Source organism: Anticarsia gemmatalis, chromosome 13 (assembly GCF_050436995.1).
Source record: "Anticarsia gemmatalis isolate Benzon Research Colony breed Stoneville strain chromosome 13, ilAntGemm2 primary, whole genome shotgun sequence".
NCBI lineage: Eukaryota > Metazoa > Arthropoda > Insecta > Lepidoptera > Erebidae > Anticarsia > Anticarsia gemmatalis.
The window spans coordinates 12,713,500-12,734,943 of NC_134757.1; the positions used below are offsets into that span (position 1 = coordinate 12,713,500).

Below are 21,444 nucleotides of genomic sequence, written 5' to 3' on the forward strand. Positions count from 1 at the left end.
TGGAGAAGTCCAATAGGTCTTTTTCTTATCGTAGTGGTCAACCTAGTGTCAAAGTTGTTCAAGCCACCCGAAGGCCTTTGACATGGCTTAACGACTGTTATCTGAACTGGTTACAACCGACTTTTTACATGCCCTCCGAAGCACGGAGACGCCCGGTTCAAATACCACTATGCGTGACCACCCATCTACGGAATGACCGCGCGAAGGTATACTTAGCCTGCAGATCGTTGCACCTGCACCTGACCGGTGAGTGCAACTGGCTAAGTAATAACATAGTATAATTTCAAACCTGTAAGTAATAAGTGCAGCAATATCTCCCTTCACTCACTGCATTTGATTACTTTAAAATGTCAATGATGACTGGTACTTATGCTAAATGCTGTTTAAACATTCTTAAGTTTTTTGCACAATTTTTTTGAGTGATTTGTGATTAGTTTCTGCCGCGATTTCGTCCGCGTAAAGATTAAATAAAAATATAGTTTTATTTTTATTGGAAGCTAGGTAACTAGGCAACGATAAACATTTGTATGGTATTGTATAATTTTGAACCTGAAAATTCATTGACTTACTTGTTTTATCTAGACATTTAGAAAAACGTCATAGTTGACATTCTAGTTGCGACATAAATTGCATAATGATAGAATCGTTACAATCAAGTCCCATTAGCGCAGATGTCGTGATAATGTGAACATAATTGTACACAATGATGGTTTTACTTCTTACTGTAGAAACTTGTGGTGTATGGTAAAAGATTATCTGGGGAACTAGTGACGTATAAAAAAAATGAAGCAATTTAGGTACATACCTACTGTGTGTTATTTTTAATTGAAATATCAATGATTTTGACAGGTCATACATATGTATTGACTGTCTCTGTAGCGCAGGTGGTGTTGTTTTCGACTGCTAACTACGAAGACCCGGCTTCTATTTCTAATTCCGATAAAATGGTATTCATCTTTCTTAACTTAAGTGAGTTAAGTGTTCGGTAACGTGCCCGGTATATGGAAATAGGCTCGCTCCCTATTACATGGGACTAACATTGTAAATAGCGTGTGTATTTCAATCATCTCTGCCTGTACCTTCGCATATAAAAGGCGTGATATTATGTTTGTATGTAATTATTACATTGTTTTAACCAAAAGATTGGGTATCTGACACTTATCCATAAGGTATAAAGCCAATCTTAATAATTTTTTTATCATTTATTGGACAAGTAAATACAAGTGCCTCCAATCTCGAGTGTTGGCAAATGACCCACATATCAAGGCTATACGAAATGTCTTCAAGATTCCTTTGCATTTATAAGTTAAAATTATCCTTATAGCCGATTGAGTATTTCGTTGCGGTTCAAACCAGACAAGATTCTGACCAGTTTTTCAATCCGCGTTTAAATATATTTTGTATTCTTTGAATAGTCTACTTGCCATTATTAAAACGATTTTATATTATTTAGAATGAGTTTTGATTCTTTTTTTAATGTTTTAACATACATACATAATATCATGCCTTTTTGCCCAAGTCTTGTATGACAAGATGTATGAATGTGAATGAGGCAAAGGAAGTTTGTAAGAATTGTACTAAGTGGTGTTCTTTGTTCTCTGCCTAGCCCTTTGGGAAAAGGGCATGATATGTTGTAGCAGTATAACATTGATATTTTTACAATTTCCAATCGAACCTGATGGTCCTTAACAAAGATAAAAGATGACCCTCATTATAAATTAATATTATATTTATAAATCAAGAACAACACCTAAAGAAACGGTAATGTAAATATTTTCCTCCTAAACGGAGGGAAAACGAGAAACCTGTTTGGACCAGTCTCGAGAGTGAATGCTAAGATATTGCATACATGCACGAATAGATATATTATTTATAAGGGAAACTAACTATATAAATGTTAAGTAGACAAGCATTTGCACATTGCTTGTTCCAAACTGTTACGGAAAATATCCATAGGTAAGAAACTCCCTGTCTAATCTGCGAGCCTAAAAAAGACTGAAAATGGCTCATTATCTTTGTGAATCTTTAAATATCACTCCCTCTATGCTGTCAAAGGTATAACCAAAAAATTATAAAATACTTTATCGTTGTACGATTCCTATTATTGGCCCCATGTAATGCAGACAAGCCTGTTACTAAGTCATAGTCCGTTGTGTTAATATTATTATATAATATTTATAAACAAAATAGTAATAGTAGGTAACCTTCCCGGCATTTTGAACCCGAGACAAACATGCGTATCTTAGATGACAACCAGTGTACGTATAAAAGTGATGGTCACTATTCAGTACATTGGTGCTTTGACGTAACGAGTTAATCACTACAATATAAGAGAGAAAACAATGTACCGCATAGTGGCTTTCAAATAGTTGTCAACTGAGGTACATAATAATGTCCTCCTAGCCGATATACGGCTACGGCGGTCAGTTTCATTGAAACTGGCCATCTGTGCAGGACTTTGTTTATAGTGTCCAAGTGTGTGCACAATACACAGGTACACTCTCTATTCCATCACTCTCATAGTTTGGTGGGACGGATAACCGACACGACCAGTGAGAGGTCAGGCGCAGGACCGACGGCTTTACGAGCTCTCCGAGACACGGAGGTCTTCGACCTCAACTTCCTAACTCCGGGCAATCTCTAAGAAATTCTTAACAGAAAATCTCAGAAAAGACTTTTTTGGCCCGACCCAGGATTCGAACCAGATACCTCTCGCACCGCAGTCGCATATTGGAGGTACATAATAGCTTCCCCGATGATTAATGTTATTTTTATAAGAAACTTGTTATAATATTATAATAACGGTAATTTACATACAATAAGAGGAATTTAATAAATTCAAAGATTCTGCTCATTTTATTTTAATTATAAAACGCAATGAACTCTCACGGTCAAAACGTACTGTTTTTGTCATTGAAGTTTTGTTTTTATGTTTTAGTCTAATATTAGCAAGGCGAAATAATGTAAACGTCTTGATAAAATAATTGTATAGATACTTTAAAATCTGCTTCTGATCAGTCTTAATCAAAACCATTCCTTTAGATATTATTTTCCTAAAAGCTAAGTTTAATGTGCTACTAGATTTTTGTGGGATTAGAATGCAAAATTTTTACAGCACCGTCCATCATAAAGAATGTTAGTTTAGCGCCTTAATTTATTTACTATTTATTGGATACATTTTTCCTCGCAATAATTTGTGACCACCGGTTGGTAAAAGACAATGTGAAGTCTGTTTTAGCAGAACATGCTCTAAATGAATTAGGACAAGAAACCTTATCCTATGTTTTGCAATAGGTAGAAAAGTTAATGGTCTTAAAGGCATTCGAAATGTACGAATATTCAAAGAGTTTGTTGCGTTTTTATATAATCGTATTTATAAAACTCAACTTGAGTGTTTCCTGCATTATTTTTAAAAATATCCCCTCAGAAAAAATAAGTGCAGTTTGGGTACATTGGAACAGACTACGCCAAAGACACGTGTATTAAGAAAGTAATAGCAATAATTAATGGTGACAATGAAACCATTTTACTGACACTAACGTTAACACAATCGCTGATAAAAATGCAGTAAATCAACTACTTCGCGTTTAATTACTACGGTTAGCACATTGTCAGAAAAGACTTACTGATTGCTTCAGATAGATAAAGTCTTTGTTTAAGAACAGGTTTAAAAAATAAGGTATTAAAATTAACGATGTTTAATACAAGTAGCGCAATTTTGTATTATTTTGTATTATCGAGTATCAAGGGTTTAATGTTTGAAAGTGTACTAAATTAGTATATTAAGTAACTTACTATTACGTAATTTTTGTACCTTTAAAGGCAAAAAAATGTACTTAAAAATGAATTCCAACGGCATCTACTAGAAGCGCTGAATATAATTATTTTCATACAGAATTTCGATAGTACAGAAGTCGATAGTAGTAAGAAATCGAGCCACGTAAAATATTATTTTCATAGAAATAAAGTGATTTATATATCTGCAATAAAATTAATATTACCTATTGTCACTAATGAGCAAGGATCTTTTTCCTAAATGAGACAGAAGTTAGACTTTAAGTCGGCCATGCTGGCCATGTGCAGATTGTAAAGAAATCTCAGACAAGTTTTAAGCACGATTTTTCTCTTCATTATCAATTTACTACTGATTTATATAAATATACTATAGATACTGATTAATAATAAATTAAGTTCTCTAATTAATTTTCTTTTCCATTATTATTAGGTAATATAAAATAATTAATATATCTAACATTGTTTTTAGTTTAGTTACATTAGCATGTTTAAAGATACCTATTTAATTATTTAAGCTTAGAGCCCGCATAGTATTGATACAGTGTTCATTTTAGCAAAGTCGCAAGTTCTCAGGTGTCCTTGCTCTTATTTAAATCATTTCTAGTTAGTCCACTCACGCGCAGGTTTAATTATAAGTAAATTATTAAATGCCATTCCTTTCATATTGAAATCAAATGTATAGACTTCCTGATTTTTTATTTGATTAGTTAGAAATTGTTCTGTTTGCTTAGTCTGGTCAGAAGGCAATTTGAACAAACAACAGCCTTTTCCTTTCGGTACCTTAGTAGTTAAAAAACTAAGGTTAGTTTCATTGTGATAATAATCAACATATATATCCTTAAACAGATTTTGCGACACGGTATGTTACATACCAACTCATAAATTTTACAATTATTCTTCCTTAGTTTATCAAGTAACTCGTGCAATTTTCAACTCAACATTTTTTCTCAAAATTGCAATAAGAATTACTATTTTATATGCAATAATTACACATGTCATCCTAGTCATATATATTTTGCTTCGTAACGATTTCATGACTTATCTTCTAGGCTATTTTTTAACCCTTCAGTGTCCCACTGCTGAGCAAGGTTCTCCTTCCAAACGAGAGAGGGGTAAGGCCTTTAGACCGTGGACAAATTTTGCTTAAATTTAAAGGTTAGACAACTAAAAATACGTGCTACATCCACAAATGAAACTACTTCCAGAAGTAATTAATTCCCTTTAAAACCTTCGCTCTAACTGAACCCTGCTATAGCAAAAGCTGATAAAATAGCAGTAAATGATTAACAATGTGCTTAGTGCTAACGTTATAGCTGCTTATCTTTCCGCTCGTGAGAACTCAAGCACGATCGTTTGCTTTCATTAGTACTTATTGATATGTTACATTGTGTTACATAGTCACTCATTTATTGTGGTTTGAAGTGATTTTGTTTGTGTTTGATTATATTTTCGTCCGCTTTTTTCGGTAGGTTAATGACCAATGTAGAGTACAAACTACTGTTTGATATGATGTGGTGGTTGTTAACATACGGAACTTATATTTGGCTTTCCTTGCAAATAATGAAAGAAGTTTTTAATTTAAAGGATAATATAATTTTACAAATTAGTCACACATAAATCTCAAATTAGAAAATACGAACATTTCTTGCCAGCTTTTCTCATTGGCCGAACAGCCGGTATATTTATTATACTGTGTTCTCGACAATAATTGAAATGTTTGCGTTTGACTGAAATGAATAAATGTTTTTATAATGATTTTGACAAAAAATTACGTCTTATTTTTATAGGAGTAGGCAGAGACCAAAGAACACCACTTGGTACGATTTTTATGAAATTGTTTTGGATCTTTCACATCCATGCATCATGTCATACAGGACCGCCGCTTACGAGTACCACGCGCCTGAACTTCTTGCAAGATATCAAAGGCATGATCTGTGAATGTTTTTCTAGGGAGGCATGTCCCGGAGTTTCCATTTACATTGTTTATGTTAAATCATTAAGTGGTTGAATAATTTTAAGTTGGTAAATTGACTACTAAATAAATTGATAAAGAGAAGTCACTAGATTATCTTTTTCTTATCTTAATCTGCTCTCTTTTATCTACCCACACAACGTTTTCTGCTGCATAGCTACAGTTTATGAAATATTATATACCTACTTGAAATATTTTGAACTATTGATATGCATTTATTTGATACTGGTATTGTTTGCGCCTTTGCCTCCTCGCATTTTCATCCAAAATGTAATTACTCTACCAATTTTTAGAAACATGAATATTGCTATATTTTCACTTTCATGTTTTTAATATGAATTGGATTTTCAAAGTCTAAATCGATCAATGCGGATTGCAGATACATTGATTGATTTTTACTTTCATTGTATGATATCTTTGAACTTGACAAGTATTTAATATTTTTTATTTCATTTTCGGACACATAGTGCAGTTTCGATTTAGCATCCATAACATAATTCAGACAAAATTCAATAAAGAATAGAGGTCATAAGAACGCAGGTAACTAACCTTATTTTTGTTCTTCGTTCCATTTTAAGCAGACACTCTTATTTTTATTTAGCTATAAGATTCGTTATAATGTCACTCGGTTTATTTTGGTATTGCTAAGTTTGGTTTTATTGCTTAACTCTTAAAGATGCAACAACTTCAATAATGTGTCGACAAATTTATGCAATTCAAAAATGATTTAAGCTTAGCATTATTTTGGTGTTGCTTATATTTAAACCTGAACGTTATTATGCATATGCATATACTTTCCCGTCGCATCTTCATTATACTACTATGAAAAGAACATGCAACGCGAAAGTTTATAAATGATAGTGACATAATAGCATTGATATTAATTTAGAAAATTATATTAAACAATATTTCAGAGGGCGATCCTTTTTATTCTTGAGTCATAGAATAGGTAGGTTTCTTAGAAATTCCATAAAAATGCTTGAAACGTTAACCTACACGTACCTACGTCAGTTTGAATGCAAGACAATATAAACTACACATAGTAATCGGTTTTTCCTAAATTCCATTCAACAACTATGCTGTTTTTGTTTTGCTAAAAACCTGAATCTTAATTATAATCTTAGTTCAGCAATGTACGGTAAAACTTAAAACTAATTAAGTTTTTTTTTGATGACATGTTCTAACGCATAGTTTTGGCACGAATCATTACATAAAACCAAAGATGTTTTAAAAATCTTAAGGTCAAATGCCATAGTAGCAGACAAGGAAAGATTTTCAGACATCTGTGTGTATCCTTTAACTTAAATAGACACTTCAATTTGGTATTTGATACAAAAATAACACTTTACATTAAGGATTTTCTAATAGACTGAATGATATTGAAGTAAAATATATAGGTTTGTTTATTTCAACTCACTAATCTCAGGAACTACTAGTTCGGATTGAAAAATATGTTTATGTAAATAATCCATATAATATCACGCTATTAATCATAGGAGTCGAGCAGAAATTAAAAGTTCACTCGGACGAAGTCGCTGGCGGCTTTTATTGTAGAATTTGTCTAGCGAAGGAATCGAGTAAGGCACTTAGAGACCGTTATTTATATACGTATTCATTTATTATCCAATCATAGTAAAGATGATTAAAAGAATCACCTACAAAAAGACCGATCTGATGCAAATTCCGGCAAATTACCCAGTTAACCTGCTTCAACGAAAGAAACGAACAAGACGTTTCCTCATTAAGTATGAGATAATTAGCGATCATCCAAACTGTATGACATTGAATGACAAATTGTTGTATGAATTATAACCGCGAATGCCGGCGACTCCATCTTGGTCTTTAGTTTATGTCACTGTATATTTATTGCTACTGCATTCGTTTTAGTCATAGCGTGATGTTATATAGCTTATAACCTACCTCAATTAATAGACTATTTAACACAAAGGTAATTTTTCAATTCGATATACCAGTTTCTGAGATTAGCGAGCTCAAACAATCAAACAGATTCTTCGGCTTTAGATCATTTTTAGTTTGGATTTATGATGGCATGCGGTGTTTTTGCATAAACCGGTTTATTTCGGCTTAGAGGTGAATGTCTTTTTCGTTTTGGGTTTAACGTCTTGTGTTTACATACATTTATTTATTCATTGGTATTGATTTAGTCAAGTTAATTTAATTGAGATGACATTCAAGGTACCTTAGCTTTATACTTTTTTTTTGCAAAAAAAAATATGACGTCATTTATATATTTATAAATGTATAAAAATAAACTAATTTGAATTCGGTCCTCTTTCATTATGGGTGAACTTATTGACGTAATACCAAGTTTGTTTAAACCGAAGTATAAGGAACATAATGTATTCCTAAAATTTGCCAATATTCGACCACGGCACGGCGGTCAGTTTCATTAAAACCAGCCGCAGTGCTTTATTTATAGCGGCCAAGTGTGTGCACAATACGCAGGTACACCCTCCATTCCCTCACTCTCATAGTCTTGTGGGACGAATGATTATTACTAAATCTATTCGACTATGGATCAATTATTTGTGGATCGCACAAATAATTGTTTCGGGTCTGGTTGCAATTTGTGTCCGTTGTTTGTATATTTGTAAAAGTCCCCGCGACACGAGAGCAATTATTAGGGTCTCATAGGAGTTTTCTTTAAAAAAAATGTTGCTGAAATCGAAGAGGCAGTTGGTCGGAAAATAATAAGCGGTAGTACTTAACTAACGACCTTCTATACAGGAACTTAGTTCTAAACACGTTGCTAATCGCATAATAATAACTTTTATATAACACACACTACACTAGTTTGTAAGTATATCTGTCTGTCCCCGGTAAACTGAAAATCTGCTAGACGTATTTTTATGCGGTATGCGCCAATGGATAGACCACTTTACTCGGGTTAAGCCGGGGCCGACTACTTATATATTAAAAATGCAAAAGTATGAATTCCATTTAAATGATTTTGCAGAAATTACCTCTATTACCCGGATAAGGACCCACTTGTTCCCTAGAAAGCCACGGGAAATTATTATTGTTATGAAACTTAATAAAAAAAAATCCCTTTTAGGCAAAAATAAAAAAAAAACTACATTTAACCGACTTCAAAAAAAGGAGAAGGTTCTCAATTCGGCTGTATTTTTATAAAAATATTTGACTAATTATAAAAGTACCATCACAGAAAATTTTTCATGTAAAATCGAACTCCGTACACAAACGATGAGATCACTAATCCATTGTACTATTACGCATTGTACGCATGTTGGTACAACAGTTATAAAGGAAACAATAGCTAATAACGCGGTTTATAGCCTCATAACAGATTGAAACAGATTCTATAACATGTGTTTGTGTACGATGAATTAAATTAGTTTGAATGAATTACAACAGGTTAATCTTAGCAAAATATATACTAAAATATTTCTAGGTAAATGTTTAATGTATCGGCAAAAAGTAGATGAAAATCAGTTTAGTAAAATTTTGTAAAATCGGTTAGATATTTGCCAAGTTTAGCGTGATTGAGTCCTTTAGTATTGTTCATAATTTTAACTTCTTTTTATTATATTAACGTATGAATCAAAATGTATTATAATTATATTACTACTGACTGGACTCTTCTTTCGTTTGCTAAATGTGGCGAGGGGAATTTTCAAGCCAAACAAAATACTAAAAGACCTAGTCTTTGAAATATATAAGAAAAATAAAATCAAATGAAAGCAAAAGTAAAAAATAGTTTAAAATGTTTTTATTTTTCATTATTCAGTTTGAAAAACTTACTTGGTTTAAGTGATGCTGCATCTTTAACTCCTTCTTCGGTATTCATCTTGGAATATTAATAACACAGGCACAAATAACAATTCCAAAAACTAATAAACAACAAAAAAATTAAAAGACAAAATAAAGTCTAAATAATTCGAAAATTTTATATTCGAATTTCGATCGGTGCGCTATAGACGCGCGTCTTGCGCGCGCGCTACCTGTCAATAGACTACGAATTGTTTTTTTTTTATTCGCAAGCAAAGGCTCTTGCCTCTGTTATCAATGCCAGGGACGGCATTATGTAATAATAATGGCCATTGCAGCTTGTTTCAATAGTGCAATTTACTTCTGCATTCGTTGGTTAATTAAAATACTAGTATTGTTAGTTTACGAGTTCAATGCTACTTTATTGTTGTAGAGTTCGTTTGGTCTAAATATTTTTTCTATTGTCAGATTAAATTAGATTTTGATAGATTTTCTATTTGTTTTTTTTCTGTTATAGAAGATTTCGGGTTTTATGCTGGATTTTTTTTTGCTTAAATGCTGACGTTTAATTGCTTGCGTATGGATATTGATTCTAGAGAAATATTAATACAATTGTCACTTAACTTAAAAAGGAATTAAGTATATGTATGCAATAACTATTATTCTGTGATAGACTATTTGCTACAATTATTATAAGTGATAATTTTATTCTAATGCTACCGTATAAATGAAGAATCTTAATATCGTTACTCTTATTCTTTCTCTTTCAGCCAAAGCTACTGATAGAGTTTTGATGAAGCACAGAAATCGATTAAAGCTGAAAAATTAAGTTAATTCAAAAATAAAACGATCCAAAATAATTTATAAATATTTTATTATATCGTTCATCTTTATTAAACAACTTTGCCGGCGTGTTTTTCAGGTGTTTCGTCTGAAACAATACAACAATACAACTGATTTAATAAATAAATATGTAAATTATATTATTAATATGCTTGTCTTGTCTGGTGAATATGTAGACTTAATTTTATAAGTATAATAAAAACGACTTTTTACATTACATAATGAATTTGGTCAGCGTAATGGACTCTATACCTAGCTCTTATCACCTCGTTCGGGAGAAAACCAGGCCCAGCAATAGGCCAGTAAAGGTTTTAAAAAATGGAGGCTCATAAGTTCAGAATCATGTCAATTTAATTTTTATTTGACGGTCGAAAATTATAGGCCATAAACAAGTGTAGTACAGAGTAGGGATGGCTGACGTAAATGGGAAGAGGCTTATGTCCTGCGAAGCATACCTATGGATGATGATGATTTATTAACAATAACAAGTCTTGAAATATTTATACAATATATGTACCTATACAGTTGCAAAACAAATGGAATGTAATATAAAAATGTAAAACACACCTGTGGTAGTACAGTCTTCAGGTGGTTCGTTCCAAGGTTGTTTCTCACTAGTACCGAGGAACAAGTAGAATGTGTTGCCGGCGAACCAGATCGCTGATGCTATGTAGAACACGTTGCGCCATTCTTTGAGGTCCGTCTGAAATCATAGGTAGGTACAAAGAATTGTTTTTATCATTCAACTTTTTTACATCTTGTCATGTACTCAAAGCTTGACTCTTCCCTCGATACCGAAGAGACCTTTGCCCAACAGTGGGATCTAATAATATAGATTAAATTAGTTACAATATATTTTATGTATTTTAATATTGTTGAGTAAGTAATTAAATAATAAAGAACTCTTAATGTTACAAATGGGAATGGTATTTATCATAAGAAATAACGCGCAATCGTAGAACGAGACGGTTAAAGGCAAATTCTTTTTTTATTGATGAAACGTAGAAGATTTAAGAATCGTACCTCATCTTGTAGTATAACTCCAGCAACTAAGGGCGCGATAATTGAGATGATATTAGCAGCCATATTTGTGATGCCTAGCAGTGTACCAGCGAAGTTTGGAGACATGTCCAGATGCACCATCTAGACACAGTAAAGTAGTATTTATTAATATCACATCAGACCTACATAAACAAGTTAATAACTTTGACTAATGAAGAGATTTGAGTTTCTGATCAGAAATACCCTTATTTTGACTTATTTACACTTGAAACGTTGTAAAATGACAGCCATAAAAATCTTTCAAACAACTACAGCATTTGCAGGTTCATCGTGGCAGAGTATGGCACAGGATAGACAAGTTTAGAAGAAAAGAACTGAAGCCTTTGCTTAGCAGTGAGACACATAGAGGCCTAATAAAAAAAACTACTACAAATCAATAGTATTCAAGGTTTAAACAGTTTATTCAACCCTCTTCTTTTTTGCAGATTCTTTTTATATTTTTTCTAGTCCTATTTCTACAAAAATCTTTACATCTGATTAAACTAACTAATCATACAACACACCATAAGTCCAGTAAGATGTCCAACATTAAGTCCTACTACAACAGTAAGCAGAACTACAGCCATGGTCACGTTGCCAGCAGGAACATACGACAATCCAATCAGAGCGATGGCTGGACCGTAGTAACCTGAACAAAATGTGTGACTATTACACTTTTTGGTTTTAAGACAACAGTTTCTTGAAGTGAAAGGTTTTAGGTTTTGCTACCAATAGGTCTTGAGAATGACCGTTGGGTATTTAAATCAGAGTTGGGTGTTTTCTTGGCGCGTTTCTTGGTGGCTAAATGTGAGTATTGGAATTCGAAAAACCAATCATGTGTATTTAATTGTAACTATTTTGCATATTATTCCACAATAAGTTGCTAAAATGCAATAAAAACTTTTATTTCCCTATACTACAGTAATGTGTACTGTGAGAAATACCTCAAAAATTTTGAGGCATTCCTCATAGTACGTTAAAAAAATGTGTTTACTTACAAGTTATTTAAAGACTATATTGTACTGTGTTTACACCGTGCGGGGAGTTACCCAGACAGAATTACCGGTCATCTTCGGGTTTTTATAAAGATGAAACATCAAAGTGGAATCACGATTAATCTTCCTTATAAGTTTTTGTCGAGTCTCTTGCAATTAGTACTTTCCATAAAGATATGAATACCAAAGTAATTATTAATACTGTTTTATCCTGTGACCTTCGAACAATTGTTAATCGTCACCCCGCTAGATTTATGAAGTATCAGATTTTGGGAAAATCGTATATTATTTCTATAAATTTAGATTTATTAATTTACATGTTTGCACGTTTGAGTGTTTTAATGGATTTTTGTTACTAAACACACTTGAATTTCTTCAGATTTTAAACACAGACAGTTTATAATATAATCTTATGTAACAAATAGGATTAAATTATTCCTTTCGTTATTTTCTTCCTATCTGAACTATTTACGGATAATACGTTGTAATCGAGGCCAAATTGAATAGAATGGCAATAAAATAACATAAAGATTACTAATTTAAGTTTATTTTTAACCGTTAAATAAAGAAAGATCATAAGCAGAAACTATGTATGTTCCTGAATTTTTCAGTTTCAGTTTTTCATTGAAATCGCTTCAGTGATTTATGAAGGCGCACCAACAGTTGTGCAATCATTTTCTGCAATACATCATATCGACAATATCGACTATTATTTACGACCAGCACTAGTTCACAATGAAATGTACACTTTTCAACTTGGATGTATGAAGTAGATAAATCCTACATTCTAGTTGTAATTTCTGTTTTCTTACTACTTTACAGTAGTTTATACATAGTTTTATTTTAAAGTTTAGACTGCGGTGAAATGGGTACTCGAATTTTCACCAAGTAAGTATTTAGTAAAAATAATGTCCCCCTATTATACGTACGTGTTCTATTTCGATATGAGATTTGTTTTTCAATTGCCAAGTTAAGTAAGTATGTCAATCAAGATTGGATTTTTTGACGAGCCAAAGTTAGTTGCTTTTAATACATATACTCATATCATTCACTAACAAATTTTAACAACACATATCTACTTTCATACATAAAATAACGTTTTTATTTTTTCATTATATTTGGCAGTTGCCAGAGAATAATTACAATAATTGTTTTATATACCACTAATGAACGAAAAAAAAAGCCGGCGTCTGAGAAATCCATCTGTACTCTCTCCGATCGGCAAATAATTTAGAATTGTAACAATAAACTAAAATCCTCAAGAATTATACCAGCATTATCTGACATTCGTATTCATATATTTTACCTAGACGTAGAGTTCAAAGTAAACTGGATTCGTTATCAATTGAGAGCCAGACTGAACCAATTACTCCAGAATACCTAATTTTGGGACATAAATTACGCGTGTAAGTCCCATACAATGAGTTTCAAGGTTTATTTAAGCTTCCTGTTAATTAAATTCTTTGTACGAAACTGTATTAAACGTACAATCTACTACACTGTACTGCTAGTTACGTAGGTTTTACTCAGAATTCATATACTTTGCGATGTTCATTTATAGTCTATTTTGTAGTTTTTTTTTATAATTTAGTTATAGCAGTGAAAGCCGAGTGGTATAAGTTGGCACCTCTCGCGCGTCGACGGTTCGAACACAAGGCAACACACCAATGACATTTCGAAGTTATGTGTGTATTAGAATTATTATCGCTTGCTTTAACGATGAAGGAAAACATCTCGCTGAATCCTTTATTTACTTACCTATAGAATTAGATAGTTTTCTGGTAGCGGTGACAGTAAGCCATTTTTTATTAGGCAAGTAATCAGCAAGAAAGCCGAATGGAAAGCTGAGGATGTAAACCATTAAATAAGGTAGAGATGACATCACGCCGTTCTGAAAGAAAACCAAAAACATTTATACGCTTGCAAATGAACCAGTAATTCTTGATAGTTAAAAAATAAGCTACTTTCTCTAAACTCTAAATAACGTTTCATTTTTGGAAATTAAAAGAAAAGATGTTTAACCTTGCCTAAGCAAAATTTGTTTCAATAAATCTTTTCTAACATCAATTACGAGTAAATGTGGTACCCTGTCGAAGTGGTTGTCACGCATTCACGGTAAAACTCCATATCCATCGAATTTATTATAGAGATAGTCAAAAACCTGGAGACTTATACAACAATTTTTTTATATTAAAATATGACAATATCGATGGACACAAATTTAATGCTTATACTCCTTGGTTACCACTTCTTAGTTATTCCTGCAGTATTTTTTACTTACTGCTTTTATATCAACGTTGAGCACTTTCTTCATATACGAAGGCATCTCAGTCATGAGAGTCCAGTAGCCCCAGTTCTGAGAGCAGTGCAGCACGATGAGAGATAAGAACGGGATGGATGACCAGATTGCTTTCCATGGGGTTTTCAGTTTCTGTGAAATAAAACGTAATTTTATTATTTCCTAATTGTGCTGTAAGTTATTTTGGAAATACACACATCAACACCGTCTAGGGATATTTTGTATAAAGTTCTTAAACTAAAAAAATACTGGCCAGTTTAAAAATCTTTTGATAAAAGACTATTTTTTAAACCTTTTTGGATGATTCTAAATTTGAATTTATAAAAAATAATTAAAAATAAAATTTTTACGCGGCATAATGGTTGCCAAGTCCGAAAGTTTTGTTTAACTACTGTAGTATCGGGATATTTTTTTGTGCCAGATATAAGTTTTATAACAAGTTATCGATTAATTTCGAGTTAAACCTATTGTGTGCATCACGCAGCGGCGCTATATAACGAGAGAAGCAATGCTAAGGGCAGTGGGCATGCTCTACGCTGGGGTTGCTCTACGGAGTATTGCTGACGAGATTGGAACAAGACAAAACGTGATATCTAGGTTATGGTCACCCTACCGTGCTACTAGTGAAGTGGTTAAAAGATATCCAGGGGGAAAGCGAATAACCACTTATCGACAAGACCGATTTTTGCAAGTTGTCGAGAGAAGAGAACCAAATGTTACGGCCATGCAGTTGGTTCGGAGGCTGCAGTCAGAGCACCAGTTGCTTGTGAGTGACCAAACTGTGAGGAAAAGGCTGCATGAAGATAACTTTCACGCTCGCAGACCGCTTCGTACTCCAGCACTCTGCTGAGGAAATCGCGGACGAAGACTAGAGTGGGTTCCCTGTACTTTTGCTCTGGGGTGATAACCCGTAGTCTGTATTACTGTTTACCGATGAGTCCCGGTTTGGTTTTCATTTCGATTCACGTAGAGTACGTGTTTGGCGAATCTCTTGACGTGATAGCCGTCTGCAATATCCTCAGGAAGTCCATTCATAGCACGGCGGGACAATGATGGTTTGGGCGGAAATTATTCTCAGTGGAAGAACAGACCGCGTTTGGATCAGAAACACCATTACGGCTGAAAAATACCGTAATGTTGTGCTAATGCCGATAATCTACCCCCATAAACTTCAATTGGGCCAAGAATTCACCCTCATTCACGATAACGCCCGTCCGCACACAGCAAGAGCGGTGACGAGATGGTTGCAGGAACACGACAAATCGGTCTTAAGCTGGCTCGCTTAATCACCTGACCTAAACCCCATAGAGCACGCGTGGAGTATGCCCCAAAGAAGGGCTTTGAGGAATTTTCCTGCGAACATTGCAACGGAAGAGCCACTTTTTTGCATCTTAGCCGGACCTGGGACAATATACCGCAGTAAGACTTGGATAACTCTATCCAAATTATGAAAAACTCTATGGACTGCTCTAAATGTCATAGATGGGTTTATAAACTACAGATTTTTCACAAAACTGCTAAAAACAATAACTTTTCCTTATTTTTCACATTTTCTGGAGAAAAACATTCATTGTTAGTTTAACCATCATTTTTAGTTTTTTCTTTATTTAAGTATAAAATTGCTTACGCAAAATATTTAGAGTTTTTTTTATTCTGAAGTATAGTCAGATAAATGGGCTTTATAAAAATATATACATGTTGCATGTTATCTTTAATAAATTTTGAGATAATTGAGTAAATACAAAATATCCCTAGACAGTGTTGATGTGTGTATAATTCATAATCTGTGTAGATTTTCTTTTAAAATCGTATTCACCTGTTTTATAAAGCTACAGTAGCTAGTTTAATTGAAACTACTTTACTTCGACAAAACTCGAATATCAGTCAATCGAGATTGTTAGTTTTCCATAACTTTGTTTACATAATTAACGCGTCAAAATAATTGTATTCTATTTACATACCTAGTGCAAAGCTAGTCCTAATACCTACATATTTATACAAACAATTTTGATACAAATAATTCCTAAATGTTAATAAACATATTTGAATATCGTGTGTGGGTGATAGTGAACTAATTTTCACATTAATGTGGGTGTGAGAACAACATTTAGAGTAAACCTTTATTTTGCCTCTGTTTCAGAAAACATAACATTAACCGGACTATTATAATGATTAGACTTATCACCATATTATTACATCCACTGTAATTTGATTCTTTTATTTCATCAACCAGAAAATACCTTACTCCTTTTTGTATTTTATTTTCTACCTAGTGTGATGGTTGCTCAAGACAGCCTTTTAAATCTTTGACATCTCTAATTGCTATCTTAATTTATTGACAACAACAAACAACATTTATTAACAACCAGAACCGACGTTTAATGCCTTTCAAAACACAAAATTGAGATGCTTGTATATAAAAACCATACATTGAATGTCCAAACTAAGGTGGCTTTTTTACTTACGAAAATTCACCTGACTACAAGTGTAATTTGTCATACGCATTACCATATTTTACCTTAGGCTTTCCAATCTGTCCCAAAGAGCTCTGAATATACAGACGCTCTTCATCACTGATGAGCTTGGACTTCTGAGGAGTATCAGCTCCCACGATGGCGTAGACCACCACCCATACTATGCCAGCTACTCCGTTCACGTAGAAGATGGCTGGCCAGCCCCAAGCAGCTGCTATGAAGCCTGATACTAACATCTGTATTGCGTTTCCTAGTTGAGAGCCTGGAATTAAAATGATTTATCAGAATCTGAAGGCTAGTTTAATTAATTATTGTAAGGCTTTTATGGATCAGGGTTATCGTTTTCTAATCCACTGTTAATTCCATATATGGCGTTAGCATCAAAATTTAAAAGAAGAATATGAATAGTTACAACGGTCATTTTTTTTCGGTGAAAAACTAATATGTGTACACTTAATTTGAAAAAATCTTATATTCCCCAATCCCTACTTTGTCAAACCATAATTTGGTATGTTGAGGGCCCATCTTATCATTTATCTCAGAAAATATTGGAATCAATTCTGTAAACAGTAGCGCATTCAAAAGTATAATAAAACATAACCAGTTCTATCTAAAAATAAATCCACCTGAATTTATTACAGCTCCTATCCTGCTTTTCTCCTCGACTGGCGCCCATTTTCCAACGTTGTTGTATATCGAAGGCATTAGAAATCCTTGCGATAAGCCTTGCACGACGCGGCAAGCACAAACTAACTGCCACCCACCCTGGAATATAAAAGTGCACACGACCTAAGTTATACGCTAGAGTTTAAAGTTGTAGTATACATATCTATTTATATAATTGTACTATTTTCAACTAGTCTTAATTTTCCGTTGGCATGTTAACAAAATAAAAACACCTACGTGTCGACTTCACCTCTAATTGGTAAACACATGCGCTGTTTCTACAGGTAAATACTGTGACCAGCTTTTGACGTTTAAAATTAATATAAAAAAAAATGTTATTGCACAGTCCGCTAGGGTGCTCATCAGTTTTTCCAAAAAAATTTCATAGCAGGCCGGTTATCGATAGTCTACACTCTCACTTGATATGTGTGCTGTGAGCTTAATAGAAAGAGCATTACGTATAGAAAGGTTTATCGATCCTTTGAAACTGCTCGGACGTGCTAAAATGTAATACCAGATGGGAATAAAAGACAGTGATGACACAGTTATATGCTACTGTTAGTTCTCATAAATTAATATTTTCTGTGGTAAATGATAGCTGTAGAATTCCTGTCTTCAACAACCAAAACAATAACCAAAATTTAATTATAGGTTTGATAAATGAGAGGCGCCAGTTTCGGTACTATCTACAAGCGGCTAGCTGCTGTCGACAAATTTTGTGTAAAAAAACTGATCAGCGCCCTTTACGTCTGTAGCAAGAACTATTTTTATTAAGATATTTGAAATGTCAATAGTCGTTTGCTATTCGTTAGTATCAACTGAAGAAAATTATGCTACAGCTACTAAATGTATTGATTATTTTGCATAACATTCATATCTCCCGAGAGTTGTTTTATAAAAAATATACACATATACTTACAAAATAAGCACAATACGGTATCGCCAACGAAACCAGCGCGTTGATACTAATTGCTATCAAGATGAGGATTCTACCGCCATATCTGGCTGCCATCTCTCCAGCCGGGACTTGCAGCACGATGTAGCCCCAGAAGAATGAGGAGAGGATCACGCTCTGAATCTGCATGCTCCAGTTGAAAGACTGGAAGGATATAAAAGATACCTTTAAGTAATGTAGTTCACTGGAAGTAATAATATTCTTTACAAGCTTTCATGAAATCATTGAGGGTTTTTACGATTTTCCTGTTCATATGATACATAGATAATTTAGTCTGCTTGACATTTAGACCTATTAAATAATCTTCAAAATCTGTTTAGCCCTATGTTAAAACAGGTTAGAATTTTGTTAATTGCTAACTTTTAGATGTAAGTTGAGGGGTTTACTATTTGTAAAATCCATAAATGAAAATTCTGGGTTCTATTACAAGTCAAATGTTTTCAATTTCTGCAAGCTCCAGCTTTAGGCTGAGCCGGGCTTAGCCAGATTTGATTAAATTTGCAAAATGTTTTAAACTAAAATGTTTGTAATTAACACAAGGTCTTACTAACATTTTCAAGAGCACTATCTGTCATGACGACTATAGCCATGCTCATGTTGACTCTCATCCCGTAGCCAAGCACCATGGCAAAGAACCACATAAGGGTCTGCAAGTGCCGGATACCGAATCCATCTGTAATTATACACATTATGATCAATAAAATAATGATAACTCCAGGACACAAAATAATGTACAATAAGAAATTGTAAAGGAGTTGAAAAATTTACAATTAAACATTTGAGGACCAAAACTGGCACCCTGGGGCCCACGAACTAATTAAACTTTGTAGTTACGAAACTTATACGAAATAATATATTGTTATGCGTAAAGATTATTTTCCCAAGGATGGTTGACGTCAGCCAGATGGCCGGGAGTAAAACATCAGCCCCATCCCTGGACAGCTTGTATTTGAGAAAGGAAACATATTGTGCCGATTTCACCAAACAAAGAATAAAGACATGAACAAAGAAGATGCATAAAAATGCAAACATTTATGTTAGGATTGTTTTGATACGGAATTCAGATATTACTTGATAATTTTCCGGGTACATTTTTTAGGCACCTTTTTAACCTGTAGAAGGAAGGAAATAAGGCTCGGACTGTAATTTATTATACTTTTATAACTTACTCGGTTTTTTAACCTCACAAACATCAGAGACACTCATTTTGTTAAAGTTCTATTACCTACTGTTTTGTTTTATTGTCATATTACGTAAAAATCCACGGTTATCAATATTTTGGCAAATACAAATACTTTTTTGATAGTGTCAGCTGTCAAACGTTTAATATCTAGATTGTCAAAGATTGAAGTTGTTGTCCCCACTGATAAAACTCCGAATTTATCTTCAGACATGTAGTAAGTCAGGAGTGGAACAGCACAAACATAAAGTATTGCAGAAGGCGCAAGGGCACACACGAAGACAAGAGTAATTGCATGTTTGTTACGCATGGTATCTGGAGATATATAATAATGATGTATATGATATCTTAGAAATATTATTATTTGTTACTTGTCTCTGCCCGTGATTTCGTATGCTTGATAAGATTTGGCGGAGTAAAAAGTATATAAATCCTGGTTATGAACTATCTGTACACTAAATTTAATCCAAATTCATTTCGTAGTTTATGAGGGAAATATTATCTAACACACAAAAAAAATAGTAAGTGGGCCATTAACGAAGACGATTTAATAATCTGATTGCACATGTCCCACAAATAAAAAATCAACTTCAAAATATCTTCACAATTCCTAGACAATAATAAAGCACACAAAATATTCCTCACTATTTGATCATGCGTTCAAGACACAAAGGATAATAAGATATCAATATAAATAATTCAATAGATCCATTCTTCGCGAGAAAATAATAACAGAATGGAGAAAAATAAGGCACGAAATAATATCAGCGGCTGTCTGAACTAGTTAGAATTAATTCAGGCAGACAGAAGGCTGAACTGGGTTTATTAAAGCGTGATTGGCTAACAGAATATTCTGTATTGAAATTAAGTAATATGAAAAAGAAGATCACTATTTTCCATAAATATCTTCCCTCAGAATTTAATCGAGTTGGCTAAAGGAATAGTCTGAACTATTTGCCGTAAATGTCGTATTTCCACCAAAAGTTTTAGTCAAAAATCAAAATCAAATCATTTATTAATTTAGGTCAAGTGCTGACACTTATGATAGTCAATGATACAGAGAGTGAATTAACTACCAGTTCGAAGAGTAGGGCCAATGAGAAGAGCTGGCAAGAAACTCCTGGCCACTCTTTTTAATCGCCAAATGATTTTAACAATATTTCTATTAGGTATAAATCATTGAGGATGTGAGTAGCTTGCTACCACATAGTCAGAAGGATATGAAGTGAAATATAATATATCGAAATATACATTCCTATATTGCAATGCGTGGTAGAATATTTGGATTGCACAAGATCGGGAATTTATGAGAAGAAAATAAGTGGCGTTTTCCCAGCAGTGGAATAGTAGAGCTCTCTAATAGCCCCAAAATAATGCAATGGTTTATTAAAATTCTAATAAAATAGACAAAAAAGAAATATCAAAACTAATCATCATTTCGTTTTAATACATTTCATAGCTTTCAAGCAACTAA

At 33.4% G+C, this 21,444-nt stretch overlaps 2 protein-coding genes across 2 annotated transcripts in view; both read right to left on the reverse strand.

The window, feature by feature from the left end:
- The window catches only part of LOC142977936 (putative inorganic phosphate cotransporter), a 31,479-nt gene extending 21,720 nt beyond the window's left edge, over positions 1-9,759 (reverse strand). Inside the window, exon 1 of the mRNA XM_076122070.1 lies at positions 9,551-9,759. Within this exon, the coding sequence (XP_075978185.1) occupies positions 9,551-9,596 (46 nt within the window). The 5' untranslated portion in view covers positions 9,597-9,759. The remainder of the gene's footprint in view (positions 1-9,550) is intronic.
- Positions 9,760-10,376: 617 nt separating this feature from the next.
- On the reverse strand, positions 10,377-19,996 carry LOC142977772 (putative inorganic phosphate cotransporter). The gene is made up of 11 exons (XM_076121859.1): positions 19,960-19,996; positions 19,342-19,463; positions 18,755-18,934; positions 17,796-17,934; positions 17,214-17,431; positions 14,678-14,827; positions 14,155-14,287; positions 11,926-12,050; positions 11,384-11,503; positions 10,928-11,063; positions 10,377-10,448 (listed from the first exon to the last, which is right to left on the reverse strand). Exons 1-11 carry the CDS (start codon positions 19,994-19,996, stop codon positions 10,411-10,413), a joined length of 1,398 nt encoding a protein of 465 aa, XP_075977974.1. The 3' UTR covers positions 10,377-10,410.
- Positions 19,997-21,444: the final 1,448 nt, after the last annotated feature.

What these genes read in the sequence shown, in the direction of transcription:
- LOC142977772 (XM_076121859.1), bottom strand. Translation starts at nt 19,996, where the DNA reads ATGAGTGTCTCTGATGTTTGTGAGGTTAAAAAACCGA. An exon ending in CAGATAGTGCTCTTGAAAAT is followed by an intron (nt 18,935 to 19,341) that starts GTTAGTAAGACC and finishes ATATCCTTCCAG; the next exon opens with TCTTTCAACTGGAGCATGCA. An exon ending in GACATCTTACTGGACTTATG is followed by an intron (nt 11,504 to 11,925) that starts GTGTGTTGTATG and finishes TACTGTGTCTAG; the next exon opens with ATGGTGCATCTGGACATGTC.